The sequence below is a fragment of the Podarcis tiliguerta genome, assembly GCF_965153285.1.
Source record: "Podarcis tiliguerta genome assembly, chromosome: 5".
Lineage (NCBI taxonomy): Eukaryota > Metazoa > Chordata > Lepidosauria > Squamata > Lacertidae > Podarcis > Podarcis tiliguerta.
In genome coordinates this window covers 84040344-84064559 of record NC_139538.1, presented here as the reverse complement: position 1 = coordinate 84064559, position 24216 = coordinate 84040344, and the positions used below count along the sequence as shown (strand labels likewise).

The 24216-nt window shown below is 43.9% G+C and overlaps 2 protein-coding genes across 2 annotated transcripts in view; both read left to right on the top strand.

Annotated features, from left to right (window-relative positions):
* Window positions 1-727: 727 nt before the first annotated feature.
* Window positions 728-10912, top strand: EIF3F (eukaryotic translation initiation factor 3 subunit F). The gene is given in 9 exon segments (XM_083440514.1): window positions 728-856; window positions 859-1345; window positions 3903-3973; window positions 4355-4434; window positions 5908-6045; window positions 7041-7132; window positions 9020-9156; window positions 9259-9372; window positions 10613-10912. Coding segments are annotated over 9 exon segments (1311 nt in total). The 5' UTR covers window positions 728-742; the 3' UTR covers window positions 10691-10912.
* Window positions 10913-16849: 5937 nt separating this feature from the next.
* Window positions 16850-24216, top strand: part of ANXA7 (annexin A7) — a 28306-nt gene continuing 20939 nt past the window's right edge. Inside the window, exons 1-2 of the mRNA XM_083440492.1 lie at window positions 16850-17107; window positions 23368-23422. Of these exons, the coding sequence (XP_083296618.1) occupies window positions 23369-23422 (54 nt within the window). The 5' untranslated portion in view covers window positions 16850-17107; window position 23368. The remainder of the gene's footprint in view (window positions 17108-23367; window positions 23423-24216) is intronic.

The window sequence follows — 24216 nt, the reverse complement described above, 5'->3', positions numbered from 1 at the left end:
CACTGATGTAAGAATCTATATGTCTTCTGTGCCACTTAGACCTGTAATATCAATTAGTCCATGTTACAGATTGTTGTAAACTGCATGAAGGGCAGTCCACCCACCAGCACTGTAACTGGAATTACAACACAACACAACACAACCTTTTAAAGCTCTCTCCCCATCCCACAAGGGATGCGGGTGGCGCTGTGGGTTAAACCACAGAGCCTAGGACTTGCGGATCAGAAGGTTGGCGGTTTGAATCCCTGTGACGGGGTGAGCTCCTGTTGCTCAGTCCCTGCTCCTGCCAACCTAGCAGTTCGAAAGCACGTCAAAGTGCAAGTAGATAAATAGGTACTACTCCGGCGGGAAGGTAAACGGCGTTTCCGTGCGCTGCTCTGGTTCGCCAGAAGCGGCTTAGTCATGCTGGCCACATGACCTGGAAGCTGTACGCCAGCTCCCTTGGCCAATAAAGTGGGATGAGCGCCGCAACCCCAGAGTCGGTCACGACTGGACCTAATGGTCAGGTGTCCCTTTACCTTTACCCCATCCCGCAAGAAATCAAATATCTACAACAAGTACAATTTGGCAGGGAAGAACCGGTACCTATTTAACATGGGGTAGCTTAATCGCTAGAACATGAGATTTTAAATCTCAGTGTCGTAGGTTCGAGCCCCACATTGGTCAAAGGCTTCCAGAATTACAGGGGGAGGGTTGGATTAGTCCCTTCCAAATCTACAATTCTTATGCAATAACAGGCACGATGAAAACCCTGAGTTTCTCCATTGCTCCTCTATGGGCGCCCTTGAGGAGGAAGGAGAAACTGAAAAGGGAGCTAGGAAGCTCCACGGCACTCGGGTTGAACGCGTCACTCTGCATTCTTTATACGTCTATGGTGACGGCAACCAAAGCGTCGCGGGGGATGGAAGGCGTGACGCCTTTCCTCGGGAAGAGGGCGAAGCACGTGACTCTCCAGTGGCCTCGGCTCAGCCTATCAGCGCCGAGGAGCCGCTTCCACGGGTCCCTTTCGCCGACAAGATGGCGGCCGTAGCAGCCAGTTCCCCTCAGAGCGCCGCGACGCCCTCGCCGCCGCCGCCTCCTGCTCCCGCGGCTGCTTCCCCGCCCGCAGCTGCCTCCACCGCCGCCGCCGCCGTTTCGTCGGCGCCTCCCGCGGCTCCCGCTCCGGTTCCCCTTCAGGCCGCCCCGGCGCCGGCCCCGACTCCGGCCCCTGCCCCGCCGCCGGCTCTGGCGGCGCCTTTCCCCGGCGGCCGCGCGGTCCGGATCCACCCGGTGGTGCTCGCCTCCATCGTGGACAGCTTCGAGCGGCGGAACGAGGGGGCCGCCCGGGTCATCGGGACGCTGCTCGGTAAGGCCAACGACACCCTTCCGTCCCAACCGCCGCTTTTCCTCGTGGTCGGATCTCTGCACATGCTCAGAAGCTCGCCTTTCGTTCTTTACCTACCTTGCACTCGTCGCTAGGCTGGTAATAATCGGCTTGGAGTTTCGCTGGCTTGCTTTTGTTTTATAGGTTTTATGAAGCGGAAGCGATAAATTAATTAACTGGCATAGTTTTAGTTCGTAGTTATTTCGTAAAATGTATACACCGCTTGGGTGTTAAAACACAAACGTGAAACTCGGAAGTCAGTCATCTGTGTACTCATTTAAATGTAGCTTTGCCAATTAATAACTTTATGCTTCCTATGTTTTTATGCCATAAAACATATACATCGCCTGGTCGTCAATCAAACTCAAAATTATTGTTATTTATTAAATTTATATACTGCCCTATATCCAGGGGCCTCAGGGCGGTTCACAGAATAAAATCAAGATGTAAAACCACCTAGTCATCACCATACTAATTAAAATGTAGCTATGCTAGTTAATATTTTTATGCTTTTTTATGTCATGAAGTTTATACATCATTTGTAAACATCAACAACCCAAACCCTCAAAGCATGTTACAAAAAGATAAACCAGTGAAAAGCTACCATGTGTTGAAAACGTACAAGAAGCTAAAAGCAGCTGCTTGGCAGCATTTATGTGGTGCTTAGTTTAGACTGCTTTGCCGGGTTACCCACAGGCCAGGGGTTGAAACTGCATGGATTGCAGTTTAAAGACAGGGATGGGGAGCTTTTGGGCTCTCCAGACATTGGTGGGCTCCAGTTCCCATCATTTCTTGTAAGTGGAGGGTCATAGGGTCCTCCTATTAAAATTTCCCATGTGTATTTGACAGGCAGAGGCGAAATTTGAACCTGGGCTTCATGCCTTGTAGCTGAGGTCACATGGCAGCTTTGCTGCTTCGACGCTCCCGTTTTGTAATGGTGCATTATTTATTGCGTTTTGTTCCTGCTTCCTCTGTCATTGTTTGGCCGGTGCGCAGGATCGCTCCTGTGAAGTAGCCTAAAAGGCAGCCCACCTGTGTATACTGCAGTGGCTGAGCAAGGAATTTGGAAGCCAGATCTCCCTGTTCTATTCACGTCAACTGTAGTGGCTCTCAGAACACTTCATTCACTATGGTATCTCAACCAGTTTGTCAGGCAAGTGAGTATGATTATTCCCATATTGCAGATGGGTGTTGAATTTATGACTTTATGGCAAAGAGACAAGGCAAACCAGGAACTTACTGATTTGTAGGTCAAGCCGCTAGGCTGTGGTACCTCTTGCATGGTCACATCTCAGCCCTAGGATGCCCAAATGTAGTGGAGAACTAAATGTGCTTTAAATAACATCAAGGTTGCAGGTTTAATCCCCTTATGAGGCAGCTGCATATCCCTGCATTGCATGGAGTTGTACTAGATAATAATAATAATAATAATAATAATAATAATAATAATAATAATAATAAATTTTATTTATATCCCGCCCTCCCCAGCCGAAGCCGGGCTCAGGGCGGCTAACAACACTAAAATAGTGCAACATTATAGATGATCCCCAGGATCCCTTCCAACTCTACAATTCTGTGAATTTACGTGGAAGAGGGGATTTTGGAAGAGGATAGCTTGTCATAAAAGGCAAGGCAAAGTGCATCTGTTGTATTGTACTTTTCTAAATAGTTTATTGAAGGAACAGGGAGCTCTTTTTTGCACCAGATCAAAATACTCAGGCCTTATACTGAAACGTGATCCCATGGGCTAGTGTAAATTATAGCCACATTGTTGTACACCACAATAAAAAGCATTCTTTAATAGATACGGAAAGAAACTAAAGTTGGAGAAGAAAGCTGGGTGATGTTTCTAATTCCAGTATACTTTCTTAGCAAACCTGAATCTTCTGCTTCTTTTGGTCAGGCTTCTCCTAAGCTCTGTGGCAAGGGTGGGAAACCTTTTGTCAAGGGCTGCAATCCACAAGCTGTAAGATGTCAGGGGTTACATTATGTTGGAGACTCAGTCGACTTCATCCTTCCCTCCCTCCGAGAGAAAGCAATAAAAGGGAAAGCACTTTGCATTTTGAGTACATCAGATGCTTTGGTACTCTACAGCAGCAGCTCCCCTAAAAACCAAGCCCCTTGCTTCTCCCTCCAGCATCCTAAATTTTGGTTTCTTTCTCCCCACAGACCCACAACACTTTGCAATTCGAATTACATCAGACACTCTCCAGCCTAAAGAAGGCATTTTGCCTATTCATCTTGGTTTCCTCCCTCTACCCTCCAGCACTTTTGCCTCTAGCTCCCAACAAAACTGTGGAAAAGGGCCATGGCAAGGATCTGGCTGATGCTTTCTCATGGAAATATCTCTCTTAATTTCACAGGCACGGTTGACAAACATTCTGGAATTACAAGGCTTCATGAGCTGAGACCAGCCCAGCAGCTGACAATCGCTCATCCTTGTCTTATACCTTAATTACAAAATCTCTCCTTGCATGATCCTGGAGCCTTGGTTAGAAAGGCTTTCTCTTACAGAAACATGTTGTCCTTAATTTTGCAGGCACCATTGACAAGCATTCAGTAGAAGTCACCAACTGCTTCTCAGTGCCTCACAATGAGTCAGAAGATGAGGTGAGTAGCTGCTTCCGCCCCCATGCTATATTATGTCATGTACTGGCCACTCAGAGCTAAGCCCAGTGTGGTGTTGAAATAGTTGATAGCTAGATTAGAGAATTCTAGGTTTCAAAATCCCTGTGACTCTGGTGCAGCATCATTTCTTGGAAATTTGATAACCTGGTGATTGTTTGAAATGAAGGCAGCGAAGCTATAAGACCATTTTTAGAGAGCAGGTTTTGTACATGCAGAGTTCCAGCTTCAATCCCCAGCATCTACAGTCACAAGTACTTAGTTAACAAGGCAAGGAAGACTGCTTCAGACCTTGGAGAGTTGCTACCATTGCAATAGATGAGACTCACTGCTACAGATTCTCTTACTTCCTTTTTTTACTTCTAGGTGGCAGTTGACATGGAATTTGCCAAGAATATGTATGAACTGCACAAGAAAGTTTCTCCCAGTGAAATTATTCTGGGGTGGTAGGTTGCTATTTTTTTTGTTACAAAAACAGAACAGCATTAATGGGCTTTTAAAATTGTTGATGTACAGTGCAAAGTATGCTGGGGCAAAAGTGTATTTACTCCTGTGTTGCATAACTCATGCCAGTGAAGGTTAAATCAATTGTGACTTACCTAAAAATGGCAGAACTACAGCAATTTCCTGACTTCTGTTAGTTCCATGTTAGAGCATCTTATTTGATTTTTTTTTTTTTAAGCACTGCTGGCACTGCTGCCAAGTCCCAACTTGGGAGAAAGGTGGGATATAAGCATGTTAAATAAATACATATTCGTTAATATTTTTATGCCATCTTTCAAAATCCAAAGCCCCCTACCTTGATGGCTTACACTCCGCACAAAAACATTTCAAAAGTACATTTTTGTACCCAACAAGAGACTTCAGTGACTGCAGTAAATAAATGACTGCTCATTTAGTTGGAGGAAAGGAACATCTTGTTCCGTATAGACCAATTGGTTAAATAGCTGGAGTATCATGTGGCTACATTACTTATGAATGTTGGGTGTGCCAGTCTCCCCATACCTATAACATATGTTCACTGTGTAAGGGCCTGGTTCAGACATAATGACAAGCTGTGGGCTCTGATTAAAGGAACGAGTGTTTTGTGAGCCTCAGAAGCATATACCTACCTGCTACTTTTTGTCTCCGCACAACCAAGGGGATATTATAAGCTTATCTGCTTTCACTTTTAGATTAACCACAGTTCTCTATTTTATCCAGACTCGGAGAACTGTGGCTAGTTCTAACTGTAGTTAGTTTAAACAAATGACAAACATTTGATTCTGGTTTATTTTAACTAAGTGCAGTTTCTAATTGCACTGGGCTTATGCTTTCTCAGCAGAGGTGCTGGCAATTCTCTTGCTATCTTTTTTCCTTGTATTTATTTTGTGATGCAACTGGTTTATCAACGAATCATAGAATTGTAAAGTTGGAAGAGATCACAATGGTAATCTAGTCCAAACCCCTGCAATGCAGGAATCTTTTGCCTCCAAACCAAGTTATGATATATTTCTTTAATGTAATTCAGAGGGTAGCACAAGAATGATTTATGGATGTATCTACATTTGAATTAGCGTTGTTTAATATATCTAACAGGGGATGCGGGTGGCGCTGTGGGTTAAACCACAGAGTCTAGGACTTGCTGATCAGAAGGTTGGCGGTTCGAATCCCCACGACGGGGTGAGCTCCTGTTGCTTGGTCCCTGCCAACCTAGCAGTTTGAAAGCACGTCAAAGTGCAAGTAGAAAAATAGGTACCTCTCTGGCGGGAAGGTAAACGGCGTTTCCGTACGCTGCTCTGGTTTGCCAGAAGCGGCATAGTCATGCTGGCCACATGACCCGGAAGCTGGCATATCTCATCTGTGTCTAAAAGGTCTGTGTTGAATGAATGGGCTTCATTGTGTGCAGGTATTAATTAGTCTAAATTATGTTTTTGAAGGTATGCAACAGGGCATGACATCACAGAACACTCTGTCTTGATTCACGAATATTACAGTCGAGAAGCACACAATCCAATTCACCTCACGGTGGACACCAGTCTTCAAAATGGGCGCATGAGCATTAAGGCCTATATCAGGTATTTACAAAACAACCTTCGTGTACTGCACTTGTTCTACCTCCATCTTTGTTCCTTTTAACTTAGAAATCTGGTGTTTTACAAAAATAGCCTTTCAAAAACAAGTAAGACAATAAAATATCAAAAACAAAAATCTAAATGCAATAGAATGGACCATCAGATACGTATGACTATTTGAAATAAAAATGTTTTCAAAGCATATCTATAAACAGAAAGACTGAGCCCAGTGGAACTTGCTTGGAAGAATGTCTCTTATTTAGTCACTACCATGGAGAAGGCTCTGTCTGTCTCATATACCCAAGGACATTCAATTTATGAGAACATTCCAGGGTTCCTGACTGTAAGTTTCAAATTAACAAAGGATTTGGAGAACGTTTCAATGGGCATTACAGAGGAAGGAGAGAGGAAAAAAATCGCCATCCTGCTTTTAAGGATCCCAATTGTGTGGATGGTCCTCCACGTACTATGTATGGAGAAGGGGTGGGGTGAGAACAGGTGTTAATGTTCTCATTTGTGCTTTCTTCTGTTTCCTACCATTCTGCAATTTCCTTGCTTTTTAATCAGGTATTTGTCCACCAGAGCATTCAGAAGTACTATTTGTATATTTGCAGTTCTTGCCAAAGTTTGGCTTATTGTGTTGCCCAGACCCGGATTCATAGTTAAACTCCTTTCACTAACTTGAGCTGGCTTAACCAAGGTTTGTTCTTGGTGTTAGCTGATGGTTAGTGAAGAGGGAGCTTAACCATGATCCTGGGTTCAGATGACACCCTAAGGCAAACTTAGGCATAGTCTGGTGTAGTGTGGCAACAAAAATGACCTGGGAAGAGCCAAGTGGTTGTGAGCTCCTCCAAAACACCATGCATTGGCACCATCTCGGTAAGCCATAGTTTGTCCTACCATGCTATATGAATCAAGCCAGTGCAACCACCTTCTTGGGTGCTATAAAGCTTCCTCTGAGCCCTTGTTTGTGCTAAGAAAATCTATTTTTCCTCTAGTACTGCAATGGGAGTCCCTGGTAAGACTATGGGAGTAATGTTCACTCCGCTCACAGTGAAATATACTTACTACGACACAGAACGGATAGGTGGTAAGTATTCTTGTCCTTTTTTGATACTTTATAAATGTCTTTGAGTGATTAAAGTACAGTGGACGCTCAGGTTGCGAACGTGATCCGTGCGGGATGCACATTCGCAACCCGGAGCGTTTGCAACCTGCGTCTGCGCATGCGCAGGTTGCTATTCAGCACTTCTGTGCATGCACAAAGTACCCGTTCTGGTACTTCTGGGTTTCGGCGGCCCATAACCTGAAAAAATGCAACCTGAAGCGTCTGTAAACCAAGGTATGACTGTAGTGTGTGCCTGTCCTCCCATGTTTCTCTCGTTATTTGGGGCTAAGACAAGTAGAGGTTGGCTTGACAGTGTTCTGTGGGATAAAGTAATAGGGCTATAATCTAGGACACAGTTGAGAGTGGCCTAATATGCTACTTATGCCTGATGCTGATCTTACTAGGGATAAGGAGTGGGGCTTGTTTGTGATCACCCCTTTGCTGCTCCCCGTATAAGTGAAATAGTTGCCACTCATTCCTATGGGTGATGCTGACCCTTAGGTTGGAAGACTGGGGTTTTATTTAAATAATCCACAGCAGCCATCTGGTTTGCCTGGGGTGAGTAGTTATCAAATGCACATACCGCCAACTTGACCATAGTTGGGTATTTCAGTCTAGAGCATTCATAGCACTCCTTTGTGTTGCCTCCGCATATTATGGCTGCTGTCTCTGTGCATGCTCTCTCTACTTCCAAGTAGTGGGGGTGGGGTGGTTTGCTGTGGGGGATTTAGAACAAAAGACGGAGGATTCAGTTACCCAACATTCTTTTGTAAGGCTGGAGCTGAATGATGTAGAGTAGTAATAGTTAAGGCTATAATAACCAGCTGATCAACTAATACATTTTCTTGAATGAGCTGACATTTATTTAGCTCATATTAAAAATTTATTTTAAACCATATATATCCTGCCTTTCTGCCTGTCAGTAGGCCTCCAAGGCAGCTCACAGTAAAAAATAAAAATGAACCTACAATAAATGTAAGATTCTTTTTCAGAAATAAGGCTGTGGGAAAGGTATTCTTTTCCAGTTGCTGCTCTTTCAAAGTTCGGCTATGGCCATGTGGGAAAACAGCCTACCACCACCACATGACTTTGTTCCAGGGGTTGGAGAACCTGTTCTTGGGCAGTAGGATGGTGCTGGCTTTTCCTGGCAGCAGTGAGAGCACAATGATAGCTGTCCGCTGCTCAGTGCTTAGATACCACTGTGTTTATGAATATTTGGGTCCAGCTGGGTTTTTGGTGGCTGGGAACAGCTGCAAAAAGGCAGTGGGTGCATTGCTTGAATCGAGTGGGTTGAGTGAGGGGCCTTAATCTCCGTTGATTGCTTTTTGCCCCTGCAATTCCCTCCCTTCAGCTCAGGTCCTAGATAATATGTTTGCCACATTTTGAGGGAAAGCAGGTGGGAGGAGGGACTTGCAGGGGAACTTAGCTGACAGGAAGGAAATTAAGCACTAACAGCAGCGACAGTAGCAACATGCTTGTGTGCCCAGAGACACTGTTCTGCATCTAAACATGTTCAGCTTTTAAATGCTTTCTCTAAATTGGAAGATGCACACTATTTGGCAATATCAACCTTCAGCAATCTGGATTTTTAACAATTGGATTTCAATTTCTAATGAGTGAAAGGCTTTGCCAACAATGCTTTCAGCTGAATAACCATGCAGTGTGGCCAGGGGGAAGAGATGAGGCAGTAGCATCAAATAGCAGTTGTTGAATTCCCACTAGAAAGGGTGCGGCAATGGATTCAGAAGTCTGCATATGAGCAGTGAAGCATCATTATTGCTACGGTACATGGCTTTAGGTTCAATTTCTGGAATTGTCAGTGGCGACAAATGCTGTTCTAACAGTCATTCCCACACCCTGTGTTCTCAGTTGATCTCATCATGAAGACTTGCTTCAGTCCAAATCGAGTGATCAGTTTATCCAGTGACCTTCAGCAAGTGGGAGCTGCTTCTGCTCGGATTCAGGATACCCTGAGCACGGTGCTGCAGTATGCTGAAGATGTGCTGGTGAGGGATAGTGTTGTGGTCTGGCCAGAAACTAAATGCACCCTTGTTTGTGTGCACCTTTATTTTGAATGACTTGTTAACATTGCCTGTCTTCATATCTAGTCTGGTAAGGTGACTGCTGACAACACTGTTGGCCGCTTCCTGATGGACCTCATCACCCAGGTTCCGAAGATTTCGCCAGAGGACTTTGAGACAATGTTGAACAGCAATATCAACGTAAGTCTGTAGAGCTGGCTTGTAAAAGCGTCGCTTGTTTGGAAGCTTCCTCCATGCAAGCAATGTGCCACAATTGGCTAAGATATAGATGTGTAGGTGGGTAAGCTGGTGATTCCTGTTTGGTTTAGTAGCATCTCTTGTGTGTACTGACTTGCAAGGCTGCCTTAGATCTCTGGTGCAGCAACCTTCCTGAACAACCAGAGGGGACTTTGAATTGGCTGCCTTTTATGAAGGCTTATTTCCCTGCAAATCAAGAAGTGTTGTATTGGATCATATTCTGAAAAGATGCCCATTTGGATAAAAATATGGACTCTGACCAGTTCCAAAGTTAGCGTTGGGGTCGGGTTTGTCCATACACATGTTGCTTATAGAAGGACGGTAGCCAAGTCGGTATGTTCTATGTATAAGCTCTTTCCCACAAGCTCCCTTGATTGCTCTTGTGTAGTTTTGCAGTCACAGCCAAGGTCTTGACCAGAGCCTCGGTTTACCCAACTGCACACTGCAGTCTTGGACATGTAAAATTATTGGCAGTGGCCATGCAGTTCAGACTGCATAACTCAAGATAGTGGTGGTTACCTCTGGTTCAGGTTTCCTGTCTGGAAAATGGAGGCACGACAACTGTGCAGCCTTTGTGGACAACGGGTCTGGAACATTGAGGCCTGGCTACCCAGGCCACACACCTCATTGACACTGCTCCATGCTCTCTTCAAGTCCTTTCCCCCAGTTGGAATGTGTCCTTAGACTTCGATAATTCATCTTGCTTGTTTGAATGGGGGTGTTTGTGTGTGAAGAGATGTAAAAACCTCTGGCTTTTGTATGGTTGGAATTAGTCTACTGTACAGAGAGAAGAGTTTCATTTATTGCTCTGCCCGCTTTTGCTTCTGGCCACACCAACCATTGGCAAGCGGCCCCCAGAAGGTTGCTTATAAGGGATTGTGGCCCTCAGGCGGAATAAGGTTTCCCTTCCTATACCATATTTCAGAGAATGAGATCAAAATTAGTAGAGCACCTCTTTTACTGTACTAAATCCCATTGGTACGAAGCTTCACGATAATGTAACTGTTTGGCAAGGCTTTCAAGCTATATTAAACAATCTGGAACTGGGAGCTTAAGAGGCTCTGCAGTCTCTTGCAATAACTAGGTGGACCCAAGTATCAATACGCTCCTGCAAATTAACAGATTGTTATTTTATACGACTGTTTTCTGGCTAATCTTATGCATGCTCCTTTCTTCTTTTCAGGACCTGCTGATGGTGACTTACTTGGCAAATCTCACACAGTCACAGATCGCACTCAATGAAAAAATCCTAAACCTGTAATTAACTCCTAACCATCTTATTAGAGGAGAAGGTGAAGAAAACTATGGAGTTGTAACCTTGTCATTCAGTTCTTATAATTGGACTATAACTTTTGAAATGACTGATAGCTAAACTGTCAACTTTATCCTGGCCCCTCTTTCCAACCCTTGAAGAACCGCGCCCCCCAAAAAACAGGATCACAAAGAGGAAGACAATAATTAAAAATAAGCTACCAACTCCCAAGATGCTGAGTCTTGCCCATTCATGTTTAGATCTTAATAACCAACCAAGTAAAATCCCATCCTTTTTAATTCATTTTTTGACAAATCTATTCTTAACCTCAGCACCTCAGGGCAGAGGAAGAACAACCTAATAATACATACTACAAACATTTCAAAAACAAACTACATAAAATGTTGCTGATCTTTGAAACCTTTCCACTAAATGGCCAAAGTTCTTTCAGCACTACCCAAACTCTGCTTGATCTTCAAAAGTCCTTGGGGTGGGGGAAGAAACCATAAAATATAGTGAAGAATTGTGAGAATCTAATGGAGCGGGAGATGTTGGCTGACTTTTCATTGGCCTAGAGGCTTCTGCCCCAAGACTCTCTAAGAGTTCAATATTCTTGGAGTCGGGGGTGCAGATTAGATTCCAGCCAAGCAGCAGCAATTGGAAGTGGACTTGTTCAGAACAGTGTTGAATTTATGCTAAACCATGGCAAGAAGCCATTGTTTAAAGTCCCATTTTTTCTATATAAAGCACATGTGTCAGCAAGGGGGTATGGCTCCTAAGCATGTTTTCCAGCTAAACACATAACAGTGTCTCCTCTGTTGCAGGGAGCTATCCTGCCAAGAGGCATATGATACTTAGTTGTGTATCTCATGATTAACTATAATCTCTCTAAAATGCATTCCAAACTCTTGTTCCTCTGACACTCACTGTTGCCAAGCTTGATGAAGCCTTCACTTTCATCAGGTCTCTACAGCTGTGCTATTTCTCATACGTAATATGAAAAAATAATATTACAACCTTTGGCCCTCCAAATGTTGCTGCACTACAGTTCCCATCCACTCTTCCCAGGGTTGCTGGGTTGATAGTTGTTGGAATCCCATATGGAGTGCACCAGAGTTCCTCACCTTGGGACTACACAAAGCAACCTCTGAAAGCCTCTCTGTATGCCTATACTTATAATTTATCACGGAAGGGCACAATCTGTTGGAACATAAGCATTTAGGGCTTTCTAGATTAATTTGACCGTCCTAGATTATGCTTTAAAAACACTTACCGTATTTTTCGCCCCATAGGACGCACCTAGATTTTTTTTTGGGGGGGGAATTATTTTCCCCCTCCCAGGTGCGGGGCTGGGGCGGGGGAAGCCCAAGCTTCCCCAGCCCCCAGAACCAGCTGCTATCCGCAAGCCGTCGGAGAGCTGCGCGAAACCCGAACCTTGGGGCGTGCTGAGCTCAGCGTGCCTCAAGCTTCTGGGTGCAGGCAAGCTCTCTGCTAGCCGTGGGAGAGCTGCGTCTCCCACGGCTAGAGGATAGCTTCCTGAAGCCTGGAGAGCAAGAGGGGTCAGTGCGCACCGACCCCCCTCGCTCTCCAGGCTTCAGCGAAAGCCTGCATTCGCCCCATAGGACGCACACACATTTCCATAGGACGCACACACATTACGGTACACAGTTGCTAGCTTAATCTGTGATGGGCAATAGCCAACATATTGATTGGAAAGTGTGGTTTCTCATTTTGAGAACCTTTTGGGCAACAACATTCTATTGCTATCCTAAGGATGAAGTGGAAAAATAATATCCTTTGTGATTTTAAACCCCAAGTACAAGAGCAACCACACTTCATCTCCACATTTGCGGAAAATATCCCCACTGTGATGTCTTTGTGAGGACTCATCAGAGAGGGATTTGAACCTTTTAAATGTAGTTTAATGCACATAAAAGGGAAGCATCAGCATTTTCAAAGATCCTGACTTGGTCAGCCATTTTGCCTATTGCAGACTTGCGCTCAACAGTAGCATTTATTATTATTAACTGCAACCCCGAAAAACAGACAAATAAATGCATGCAAGTCAGGGTAGCAAACTCTATAAACTGAGGATGTGAATAGCACTTTTCCATTGCCTGTGAGGTCTCAGTGCCACTGTTGGGACCTAATTTCCTTGGGCAGGTGCCAGGATCCCAGCAGCTTTAACGATTCCTGCCCTGGTCCACTGTAAATTCTATTTTCAGTCTGATACTCCAAGAAGTGCCACCTGGTTGGATTTAGCCAACCTTTTAATTATAGTACCAACAATGCCCCTGATCTAGTGCCATGTAAAGGAATTACGGGAAATTAAAAGGATGGCTATACCCAACACAGCTTTGAGTGCTGCCAACAAAGCCAGGTTAGTTGGAGAGAACCTGTTGACAGAGGGGCCCCACCAGTGGTCACTTTGCTTGAGCAGCCCTTTAAACTTGGACATATCTCAGGAAGTTCTACTGCCCTTGTCTGTACTCGGATTTATTTATTTTTTACTTGGACTGTCAAGTGGTGGGGAGGCAACCCATGATTTGTGCTAATGGTAGTGACACAATGGCCCTTGAGAAACCTGAGATGGCAGCATCTGTGGTCTCTTTTGTGATGCTTGTAAAAACACACCATTGTTACTAGTCTGTCCCCTATCAGCATATATTGTATGCTTGGCAGAAAAAAACAAAAGGGGGGAGGCTAAGGTATATCTCGCTTCTGAGGTTGTTCACAAGCATGTGCTTTAATGAATGAAAGAACTGCAGTTTCTGCCTGTCACCTGCCACACTCAACTCATTAATCCTAAAAGCTTGCCTTGACAGTTGTCTTCTCAATCAGCAGCCTTTTGGCATTCTACCTGTTAACAAGACTCCAGAGCCCCTTCATACTCTCGAGACACTGCAAGCTTACCCTAGACTTTCATCAATGTTACAAATGGAAACCTATTGTTGAACAAAAACATGGAGGAGATTACATATTTCCACCAGTTTTGATAGGTGGGATAGGGGAAAGGAGAGAGAAAGAAAGGGACCTTTCTCACATATGGTTGGTTGTTACCTCTTAGTTTCCTTATCACAAAATGCACCTATATTGTGGTTTTGGCAATATTACTGTTTATATAGCACATTAGAGTTGTGAGCTCTAGTGACAACTATGTGTGTTTTGCTTTCAGACATCTTTTTTTATGCCTGCATGCTCTTTTGCACTTTGGCATCTTAGTGATGATGAGCAGTGAAAAGTTTCAAGGCAACCCTATGCAACTTTGGTTTCCTTTTGGATGAGAGTGCACTAGAGATAGAGGGTGTCCTTGTAATATTTTCACTATTTGTAAATATACTAGTGGGGAGTGCTCGGTGCTGCCCATAAAATTTCAGAAACCGAAAAATACTGTGAGTTAAATGGATAGTATGTGTGTCATACCAAAAGTAGGTGATGTCATGTCAAAGTCACTTTCAGTCCGCTATCTTTATTCAAAATGATACCCAGACTCCAAACATTGACAAAGACTGCTGCACCCACCCCAGGAACCCTCATCCCAAGTTTGGTGATGATATTTTGAAAGGTGGCAGAACCTAAGCCTAAAAAAATCACACCAAAGTCACATTTCAGTCCACCATCTTGATTCAAAATGGTGTCCAGAGTCCAAAAGTCAGCAATGTCTGCCACCCCCAGCTTGTGAACTCTTGTGCTGTTTGGTTGTGATATCTCAACAGACTTCCAAACTTTGGAGACCAGATGGACAAATCATTTTTCAAAATATATAATAGACAAGCAGAGGTCTCGGACCCTCTTCCTCTCCACTTTGCAGTGTTTTCAGCCAATATTTATCGCCTCCTCTCAGCTGTGTCAAGCAGTGCTTGGTGTATCATCCTTCGAACTCTGATCCCCTACCTAACAATTGCCTCCCACTGATGAGACATCAATTAGCCATTCTGGACTATTGACCAGTAATTTGCATAGGGAATTTGCATAGGGAAAGGTCAACCTTCAGCTGCTTAGCTTAAGTTGGATAGAGTGTGGTTATACAATTGTTGTATTTTCTTTCAGCATTCCTTGATGCTAGTTCAGAGCCAGGCAACAAATTACGCCATCGCTTGGGGTGGTGGGTGAAGAGGCTGGCATTTCCCTAGCTCACCTCTAATTTATTTATTTTTAATGTCTAAACTGGCCTTCAGCAAACTGCAGGTTGGTATACAATAGAGAACACAATATAATGAAACATGATATTTGAACAACGTAGAAGACTGAGAGGCAACAAAAATATATAGAGACCATCTCTAGCAGCAGTTCCTGTGTGAATCAAACCTATTATGAAGGTTGTTCTGGCTATAAGCTACTGGACTTTTTTTTTATTTATTTCAACTGCATCAGACCAACACGGCTACCTGCCTGAATCTATTATGAAGGATTACTTATGTTGGACTCCCAACTCTCCTCAGCTCTAGCCAGCACATTCAGTTGTCATGGAAGATGGGAGTTGTAGCCCACAACACCTAGAGGGCTGCAGGTTAGCCCTCAAAATATTTCAAATGGTTGAACTACCAACCACAACTAAGACTCATGAGAATGAAGTTTTTGCCAGGCAACGAATGGATAGCAAAGCAGGTGCCAATAATGGATTCCTAGGAACTAGAATTCAGTGGGGCTCTTCTGCTGAAAATGTTCCCCTCCCTAGTCATCACCTGCCTCAGCTGAGGGTGAGGGCACCCTGGGGAGTCAACAGATGAGTCCAATGTGTGGTCAGGTTGATACAGGGGTAAGTATTCCTTTAGCTATGTGGGTTATGAGTAATAGCATAGGTATGCATCACACCAGCACCATAGAATGTTAAACAAGGTAGAGAGAAGGAACAAATGAAGAACCCTCATGGGAATTGCAATCTTTGCTCATTGGGGATTTTAAGATGCGGCACATAACTTGGAACTTTAAAAACGTGAGTTACTGCCTGTTTGTTGTCATATATATATATATATATATATATATATATGCACTTCTTTAAAGCAATCTATACAACTAAAGACGTGGTCCTCCAGGGAGCACCCCCATACTGAACGATCTTTCTGTGGGAGTCCTGCAACCCCATTCAAAACAGGTTAAACGCCACCCAGAGAAGTTTTCCACTCACAGAACCTCAGCGTGTTGGGATTTAGCTTTAGTTTATTGGCCCTCATCCAGCTCATTACTGATTCCAGGAACTGGTTCAGAACTTTAAGTGCCTCACATGACTCCCATGACAAGGAGAAATGGAGGTCATCAGTGTTATTAGTAACATTTCACTCTAAAGCTCTGGATGAGCTGCCTCAGCAGCTTCATATGCATGTTAGAAACCATTGGGGATAAGGTGGAACCCTGCTAGGGATCCACAGCCAAGATGTCATGAATGAATCTCCTATCTCTGTGCTCCTACCCACAGAATAATACTGCGGATAGTGGTATCAAAAGCCACTGGAAGGTCCAATAAAATTGTTACGCTTGCATCCTGTCTCCTATTAGGGTGACCAAAAGCAGTTTCAAGGCTGGATTGAAATGGTGTAGATGAGCGATTCTGAACAGCGTTCGAAACCCCCATTGCTCTAGGCGCATTTTGTGACAGGGAATTTAATCAGCGTGAGCTGTTTATTAGTACTGCGCCTAATATTTCAGATTAAAACTTCCAGAGTGGAAGGAAAGAAAAACTTTTTTCTGCCTCCCCATTTCCAGCTACTCCCTGAAGCCTGAAGAAGAGAATATTAGGGGGGTGGGCAGAGGAAGGACTAGACCATGTGAAAAATGAACATAATATTTTAGCTGCAGTTCGTTCATTTTCAGCCTTGCATTCAAAAGCCTGCCTGGACATTCCGTTGTGGCGCCCATAACCTAGGCTTAAGGTGCCATTTAGCTCCTAGCTAGCTTTAGCTCCCACCCCAGTTTCTAACACTGGTCCTGAACATTGCAGCCCTCCCATCAACCCATGGTTGTGGATGGTGGGAATGCAATCCGGGAAAAAATCTTGAGAGTCACAATTTGCCCACCCACGGCTGGTCTAGATAATCCACCTCTAGCTAAGAGAGCTTGGAGTGGTATAGCCACCACCTTGCCCGACAGCAAGCGCGACATTCGCGAGCAGCTGCGGGCCGTTCAAACGTCCCAGGTTTCTGGGTGGTGGGGAACGCGCAGCCGCGTTGCGGAGCCGCCCTGAACGTGCGAACGTGACGGCGGGGCCCTCCCCGCGAGTAGAGCCGCCCTGAACAACAAACGCCGCTTCTCCTCACAGCCGCTGGGGCAGCGCGGCGGGTCTTCGCTTCCTCAAGGCGGGCGGGGCGAAAGTCAATCCCGGCCCCAGGGAAGGGGCGGGCCGGGTTCCGCCGGCCTCACCTCGCCCGGGCGACGTCTCCATTTTGCTTCGCTGAGCTGCGTTAGCGGGGATTGTCGGCCGCGCCTCAGGTGAGAGCGGGAAAGGCGGGAACCCGCGGGGGGCGAAATACCGTAGTAACAGTAGCAGTAGTAATAGTAGTAATAGGGGTATTAAATTCTAGCGACGTTTCCCGTGTTGTGTGTGTGTGTTTTAAACCAAACCCGTGTTTGTATTTGTGTGTGTTTTCCTCCTCGACGACGTGGACGTCTCCTCAGCCCTCGCCCCCCTTTTTTTGGACAACGGTCTCTCTCCCCGCTTCTGAGCGTGCCAAGTTTTTGAAGTTCAGGGGCTCGAGCAAACAAACAAGCCCCCTCCTCCCCTCCAGACCCTTTCTCGAGAGTTGAACTGCAAACTCTTAATGCTACGGACATTGCCTTTTTTTTCTCTCTCTCCTCCCTCGGATTAGGATTAACAGCCGCAGGGCAACCACGACTCTTTTCAACTCAGGGCAAGCTAAGGAATAAGCTTCCCTTGGAAATCAGGCGACCGAGAGTTTCGCGTTGTTTTGGTGTGTTGGGCGAGCTTGGCTCTTCTCTTCTTCGCGCTATGCTAAGGGATAAATGCGCATTATTTTTTCCCACATTTCCTTCCCCTCAACCTTGCGCCCCAGGCGGCAGCCGCGGAGATCAGCGCGTGATTTCTTCAGCTGCAAGCATTTTATAAAACCGGCTGCTTGCTCAAGAAAGTACGGGCAGAGGTGCTGCCTCGCCTAAAGCGGCAGAGGAAGCCCCAGGAATTGCCCTTTCGTGGGGTTGGTTTGCCTCTGCTGCTAGGCTGGCCCTGTATCCCCATTTGAGTCTTTTTTATGATGGTTGTGGCAATATATTCTGAGAATCGCCCTGAGACCTCCGGGTGTTGTTGTTTAGTTGTTTAGTCGTGCCTGACTCTTCGTGACCCCATGGACCAGAGCACGCCAGGCATTCCTGTCTTCCACTGCCTCCCGCAGTTTGGTCAAACTCAAGCTGGTAGCTTCAAGAACACTGTCCAACCATCTCCTCCTCTGTCGTCCCCTTCTCCTTGTGCCCTCCATTTTTCCCAACATCAGGGTCTTTTCCAGGGAGTCTTCTCTTCTCATGAGGTGGCCAAAGTATTGGAGTCTCAGCTTCACAATCTGTCTTTCCAGTGAGCACTCAGGGCTGATTTCCTTCAGAATGGATAGGTTTGATCTTCTTGCAGTCCATGGGACTCTCAAGAGTCTCCTCCAGCACCATAATTCAAAAGCATCAATTCTTCGGCAATCAGCCTTCTTTATGGTCCAGCTCTCACTTCCATACATCCCTACTGGGAAAACCATAGCTTTAACTATACGGACCTTTGTTGGCAAGGTGATGTCTCTGCTTTTTAAGATGCTGTCTAGGTTTGACCTCTGGGTATAGGGCGGTATATAAATTCAATAAATAGGTCCTTTTTCTTTTTTCTTTTTTTTTAAAGTGGTTACTGAACTGCATGCATGCTCTTTGAAGGAAATTTGTTTGCCGATGCGCTTTCAATGTTAACTGTGACTAGTAGCTGCCTCTTCTTGTTTAACACACTGTGAAAGTACTGGAGTTTTTCTGGATTAAGCTGAAGTGAAGCATTGCAGGGGCTTGGATTCAGATGTCCCCTGGGGGCCCTTTCCAACTTTACAACTCTGTGATTCTATGACTGTGTGCCTTTTGCGATGCAATGATTCTTGACACATTTGCTTTTAGTTGTACAGTATGTCCGAAACGGAAAGCGTGACATTGGGCAAACGCATGAGTCATACAAGGTAGCTGTAACCCTGGATTTGCCATCCTGCCTTCTGTGCTCACAGTGGCCTTCATTCAACAGGTTCTCCCTGCAGAACTTTGAGTTAATATTAAAGATCTGTTAACTGCTGTTGAGTTTCTTTGCAAACAAGCAGGCTGAGTAGTTAAAAGGTGTGGCATTTATTTATATATGGGGTGGAGATTATGAAGTAATCCTGAAATTCAGGCAGAATGAGATTGCACTTTTTCCTTAATCAAACAATGCTATGTGGTCCTGTACTTGCAATTTATTTATTCATATAAACTGCCCCATCTCAAAGATGGGTAAGATTTTAAGTCCATAAAACTGAAATTTAAATAACCAGATAATGACCATTACATGATTCTTTAGCACTTACCTCATATTAAAACTACCCTGAAAAACTAGCCCTAACATACTACCCCTACAAATGAACAAGTTTCCTATGTTCTTGTGTGCACTCTTAATGATCACCCCTGATCATACATGAGTGAGCAATTACCCCTGTAGATTTCTAGCTACTATTTCATGCAAAAACATTAATTGAAAGGGTAGACTGGGGGTGGGATTAAAATGATTATCATACATAAAGTGATTTTATGTTCTCTCCCAAAGTGAACCTTCCATATTGATGTTAATAGCTTGTGTTTGAACTCCTAAGCAGGCTGTTACGAATCTTGACTTGCTTTTTAGGAGACTCTGTTTTTGAGGACAATCTCTCTGAGCACACGTAGTACAGCTTCATAGTACATCATTATTTTCTGTTAATTCAAAACAGCCCAAGCTGAAAACAAACACAACTACAAGAAAAAAAAGTGGCTGCTGTATCATTAAAAAACAACGAAATAAAATAAATCAGTCATATAATCTTGAAAGCAATTTTACACACTATATATATGGGTTTCTTAGACACTATCATATAGGAATTAGTGTAGGCTAGAAATCAGTGAGCATATAATCAGATATGACAAATAACACTATAAATGTTTGTGCACTGAAGCATAGATGCTGAAATAAATTCATGTAGGGCCATTACATGTGACAATCTGCAGATGAGTTATATATTTATTTGTTCTTCAGTGCAGGCAATCCATAAAGGGCCCCCCAGATTCCTACCCATAGAGTATTCATGTATGCCCCCTTGCACATCTTCTCCGGTCTTCCTTCAACTCTTGTCTTTCTACATTCCTTTTTGCTACCTTCATTCAATTTTCCTGTTAAGCTCTATGTTATTACTGGGCCGACTATTGCATATATTTATATGTATTTTTAAAGCTTTTTTTTTTTTTTAAAAAAAAAGCAGGGTTTTTTTAAGGGGCCCAAACCGACTTGGAGTAGAGAAGCTAGGGCAAGGCATTTCCCTCTGCTGGTGTCAGCCCTGCTGTGGAATGGGACAATTGCCTGCATAGTATCTGTCTTCACCCAGAAAGGGCTAATAGCAGATTGTGCTTGATGGGTGTGAAGAAACAGGGTGGGGATGAAAAGGGTTAAAGTGCTGTCACCACCTGCTCTCTCAGTGCTATTCCTTTCATTCAGTTCCTCTTATGGTTGCTTTATTTCTTTTCTCTCTCTTTTTTTTAAAACAAACACTTCATTAGGATAATAAAATATAACTGTATTTGTATTTAAATGCAGCTGATTTCTGTTGCAGCATTCAGCAAACAGGCTCCCCTTTTTAATGAAGGTGTGTCTTTCCTCTCTTTTCTCCACCCTCATTTAGCTTATCAGTTTTGCCATTAGCACATAGTGCTTTATCTTCTCAGACTGATTTCTCATTGTCCTCAGGATTGGGTATAGTTCTAGCTGCTGTTATCATATATGCCGCTAATGCTGCCTTTGGCAGCATTACTCTCTTGTCTTTAGAGTAAGTTAATAAACATAGTGTTTGGATATTGTAACCTAATATTTGCTCCATTGAGGTTTTTACCAAAAAAAGAGAGATTTTGTCAGTATTTATTTCCCATAGTCGATCTCCCACATAATGCTTTGGCCCTCTTATTCCCTGTGGCTCTGTCCATTTCTGTTGTGAAATCTTACTTACGGAATTCCCCTATTTTTTTCTTCTCCAGTTGTATTGCAGTGCTATCTAGTAGACGCCTGTGATGCTTATGCAAGAGCACTGGATTCACTGGTGTGTGGGAAGAATGTAACTTTCCCAGCAACAAAAATATGATGGTTTGAATGCTTTTAAAAAATCTTGGTGTCTCCTGTCACTGAAACATTACCTTAAGTAGAGGATATCTGGATTCCAAAAAACAATTTAGTAACAAGGATGCATTTATTGCACTTTTAAAAACTGTAAAAACCTTCCCTCTATATTTGTAGCTTAATTTGAAGTAGTGGGTGCCTTTATCTCATGTTTGCGTTTTGTTCTATCTCCCATTCCTGCAGTTACTTGATATGATGCTGCTTTGGTGCCTCATCCTTCTCAAACTCTTTAACAAAGTTTCCTTGTTCCTGTGTTCCTTCATGCTTTTTCCCTGATTAGTCAGTTTTATTTACACCATTACCCATTTTGAAAAGGCTTTGGAAATTAATGCAAGAACGATAGCATAGCAAAAATGCCCTAAAGCTTCCCAAAACAATATCTGACCAGAAATGTGCTTTCCTATCATTCATAGAGAACACAAGGTTTGGAAAAAGAGGTAAAGGTTTTCCCTTTGAAAATCAGTCTAGCAGAAACTGTAAATGCAAGGTTACCTAGTCCTGGACTGTGGATATGTATAGCCATATCTCTGCGTGTCTGCTCTCTTGTCAAGATCTCTTTAAAAGGATTTCTCAAACATTGCTGAAGGTCATCACAGTTTTAACAGTCAACTTTGGATTTTGTTTTACTCTTGCATGGCTTGCTAAGAAACAGTATGGAAGGGGAAGAAAGTGCTGAGTGAACCTGTTAATGAATAAACAGTTAATGAATAAGATTTCTCTGTGTGGAATAGAAGAGGTCTGTAGCGATACTTGGGGCTGAAGTAGTGAACAGGCCCTATATAAATAAGAGGAAATGGAAGAGGATCACAGACAAAGCAAGGGACTAGCAACTTCATTGCCAACTGTTACATTCATTGAAGCATATGGCAAAGCGAAATGAAATAGATGGCATAGTCTCACATACCCTCTGTATCTCAGATTTGACCCAGTTAAATGGGCAATGTAACAAAGTTAAATTTGCACCGGCAAATGTGAAAGGTGTAGCCATGGAAGAAGGGGATGTTTTCAGAAACAGGTTTGACTGTAGTCTGGTACAGGAATCTACAGATTTTGACTTGGCTCACTAGCAGGTCATAATTTATGGACACCTCTGACCCCTCACTTCCAAGTCCCCTGTATGTGCCAGAGGAAGTGTATTGCACAATTGCACCGTGACCACGTCCAGACTGCAGGGTGATGAGAATTGCCTAGTAGGAAGACGGGAATCTTCATATCTGGCCAAGTGACAAACAGGCTGGGGCTCAAAGCTTTGCATTGAGAAACACTTGGAGCTGTTTGTGACATTAAACCTCTTCTCCCCATTCCCATGTTAAAAGGAGTGGAGATTCTACTCCTTGGGGAGTAGATTTGTGGAGACTTGATTTACTGATCCAGCGATAAAGTGTACAGCCATGCCTCATCACTGCTTCTCTTCCAAGATTCAGAATTAGGAGGAATGTCTTAATTTAATTTTCATTGCTATGAAGCTTGGCAGAAGAGAGTCTGTTGTAACTGAATGCTACCCAGATAGCCTTAATATAAAAAAAGGGAGATCCTTTTAAATTATCTCAAAAGCTTTTAAACTTCAGACTGCTTTTCCTAAAACACACACACAGTTTTCCGCAGTCAGATGAATGCTCTGTTTCCTGCTTGGCGTTACGTAACTGCCTTTGTGGAGGGTGTGGTCCTCATTTTTTACTTCAGGAAGATACACTGAAACATGGATTAGTGACTCATTGTGAGATGGAAACATAGCTGGCTGGCCTTTAGTAAGCTCATATTATGTGACTTCAGTTCTCTGGAAAAACAGAAAATGCCTGAGAGGCCTATAGGCACTGTGGAGCTTGTAGAGGCTTGACTTCAATTCACCACCTCTGATTTCTAAGCTTTTAAGTCTTTCTCCCTTTTATATGGAGGCAAGGTGCATATTCTACCGAGTTGCTCAGCAAGGAAAAAAAGAAACCTGCCCTTCTGTATTCTGATGAAAGACTATCAAGGCCATAATATGGATGGCACATGCATTAAAACAGGAGTGGGAAACCTTTTTGGCCCATGGACTAGATCGTTATCTCCCTCCAGCCCTTGTGGGTCAACATTGACATGTAGGAGGGGCTACCACCTGTCATTTGCCCAACATCATGGTGGCTGATAGGTGGGTCGGATCACCTAACTGTCAAGTAGACCTGCCAAAGGTCTGCTTTGCTGGCATATTCTGCCACAATTGAACCAGAACCCTACAGCGAGCAGCACTAACCAACAGATTGTTATAGCCTTCTGGTGGTGAAGTGCTCACATGAGGAAATCACTTAACTCTTAAGTAAAAGCTCTCAAGTACTTTTCTTTTGTCTTACAGAATGTCGTACCCAGGATATCCCCCTTCAGGTTACCCTGCTTTCCCTGGCTATCCTGTAAGTATTTACTATATTTCAGTTCTATCTCTTTGTCACACTTTAGCACAGCAATAGACAATATTATGCCCTCCAGACATTGCTGGTCATCAGGTCTCATTAGCATAAGCCTACATAGCCAGTGGCCAAAGATTATGGGATTTGTAGTCCAGTCACTTCTGCACTGGCGGAGGAAGAGGAGTGGGGGGGAGCGCACTGCCCCCAGCAGTGCGATCCCGGTGGGGTGCCATCTTGGCTGCCCCCCCCGCCCCGCCTGCTCTCTGCCCCCCAGTGCTGAAGCATGAAGCTCCACCTCTGCACTTCTGGAGGGCACTGACTTCCTATCTGTGCTCTAGCATGATTGAAAAATGGTAATTAGAATGGGATTACAGTATGTAGGTGGTGATTGGCTTGGTTCTCCTGTTTGAGTCTATGGGATAAATTAAAAAGGCTTCAGTCTAGAATATGAATAACCCTCATATATCATGGACGAGATATGCTGTGATAGTTATAGGTTTCTCACAAGAAATATTATACAGAAAGCTGTCTTGGTGTTTAGAGTTTGGGTTTGTGTATAGGCAGCAGTAAGTAAAAAGCAGGGATTATATTTTAAACTGCTATTTTTAAAATTTATAATATAAGGAGATCATACTGTATTTTTATAAAAGTATGTCGCCTTAGAAAACAACCTCCTTTTTGATCCTCTGAATTTCCTTTATATTTTTCAATACGTTTTCTTACAAGTTTGTAGTGTATGACATGTTCAGTTACAAAAATTGGATTCATGTGTGATGTACTATGTTGCATGCTTTTTG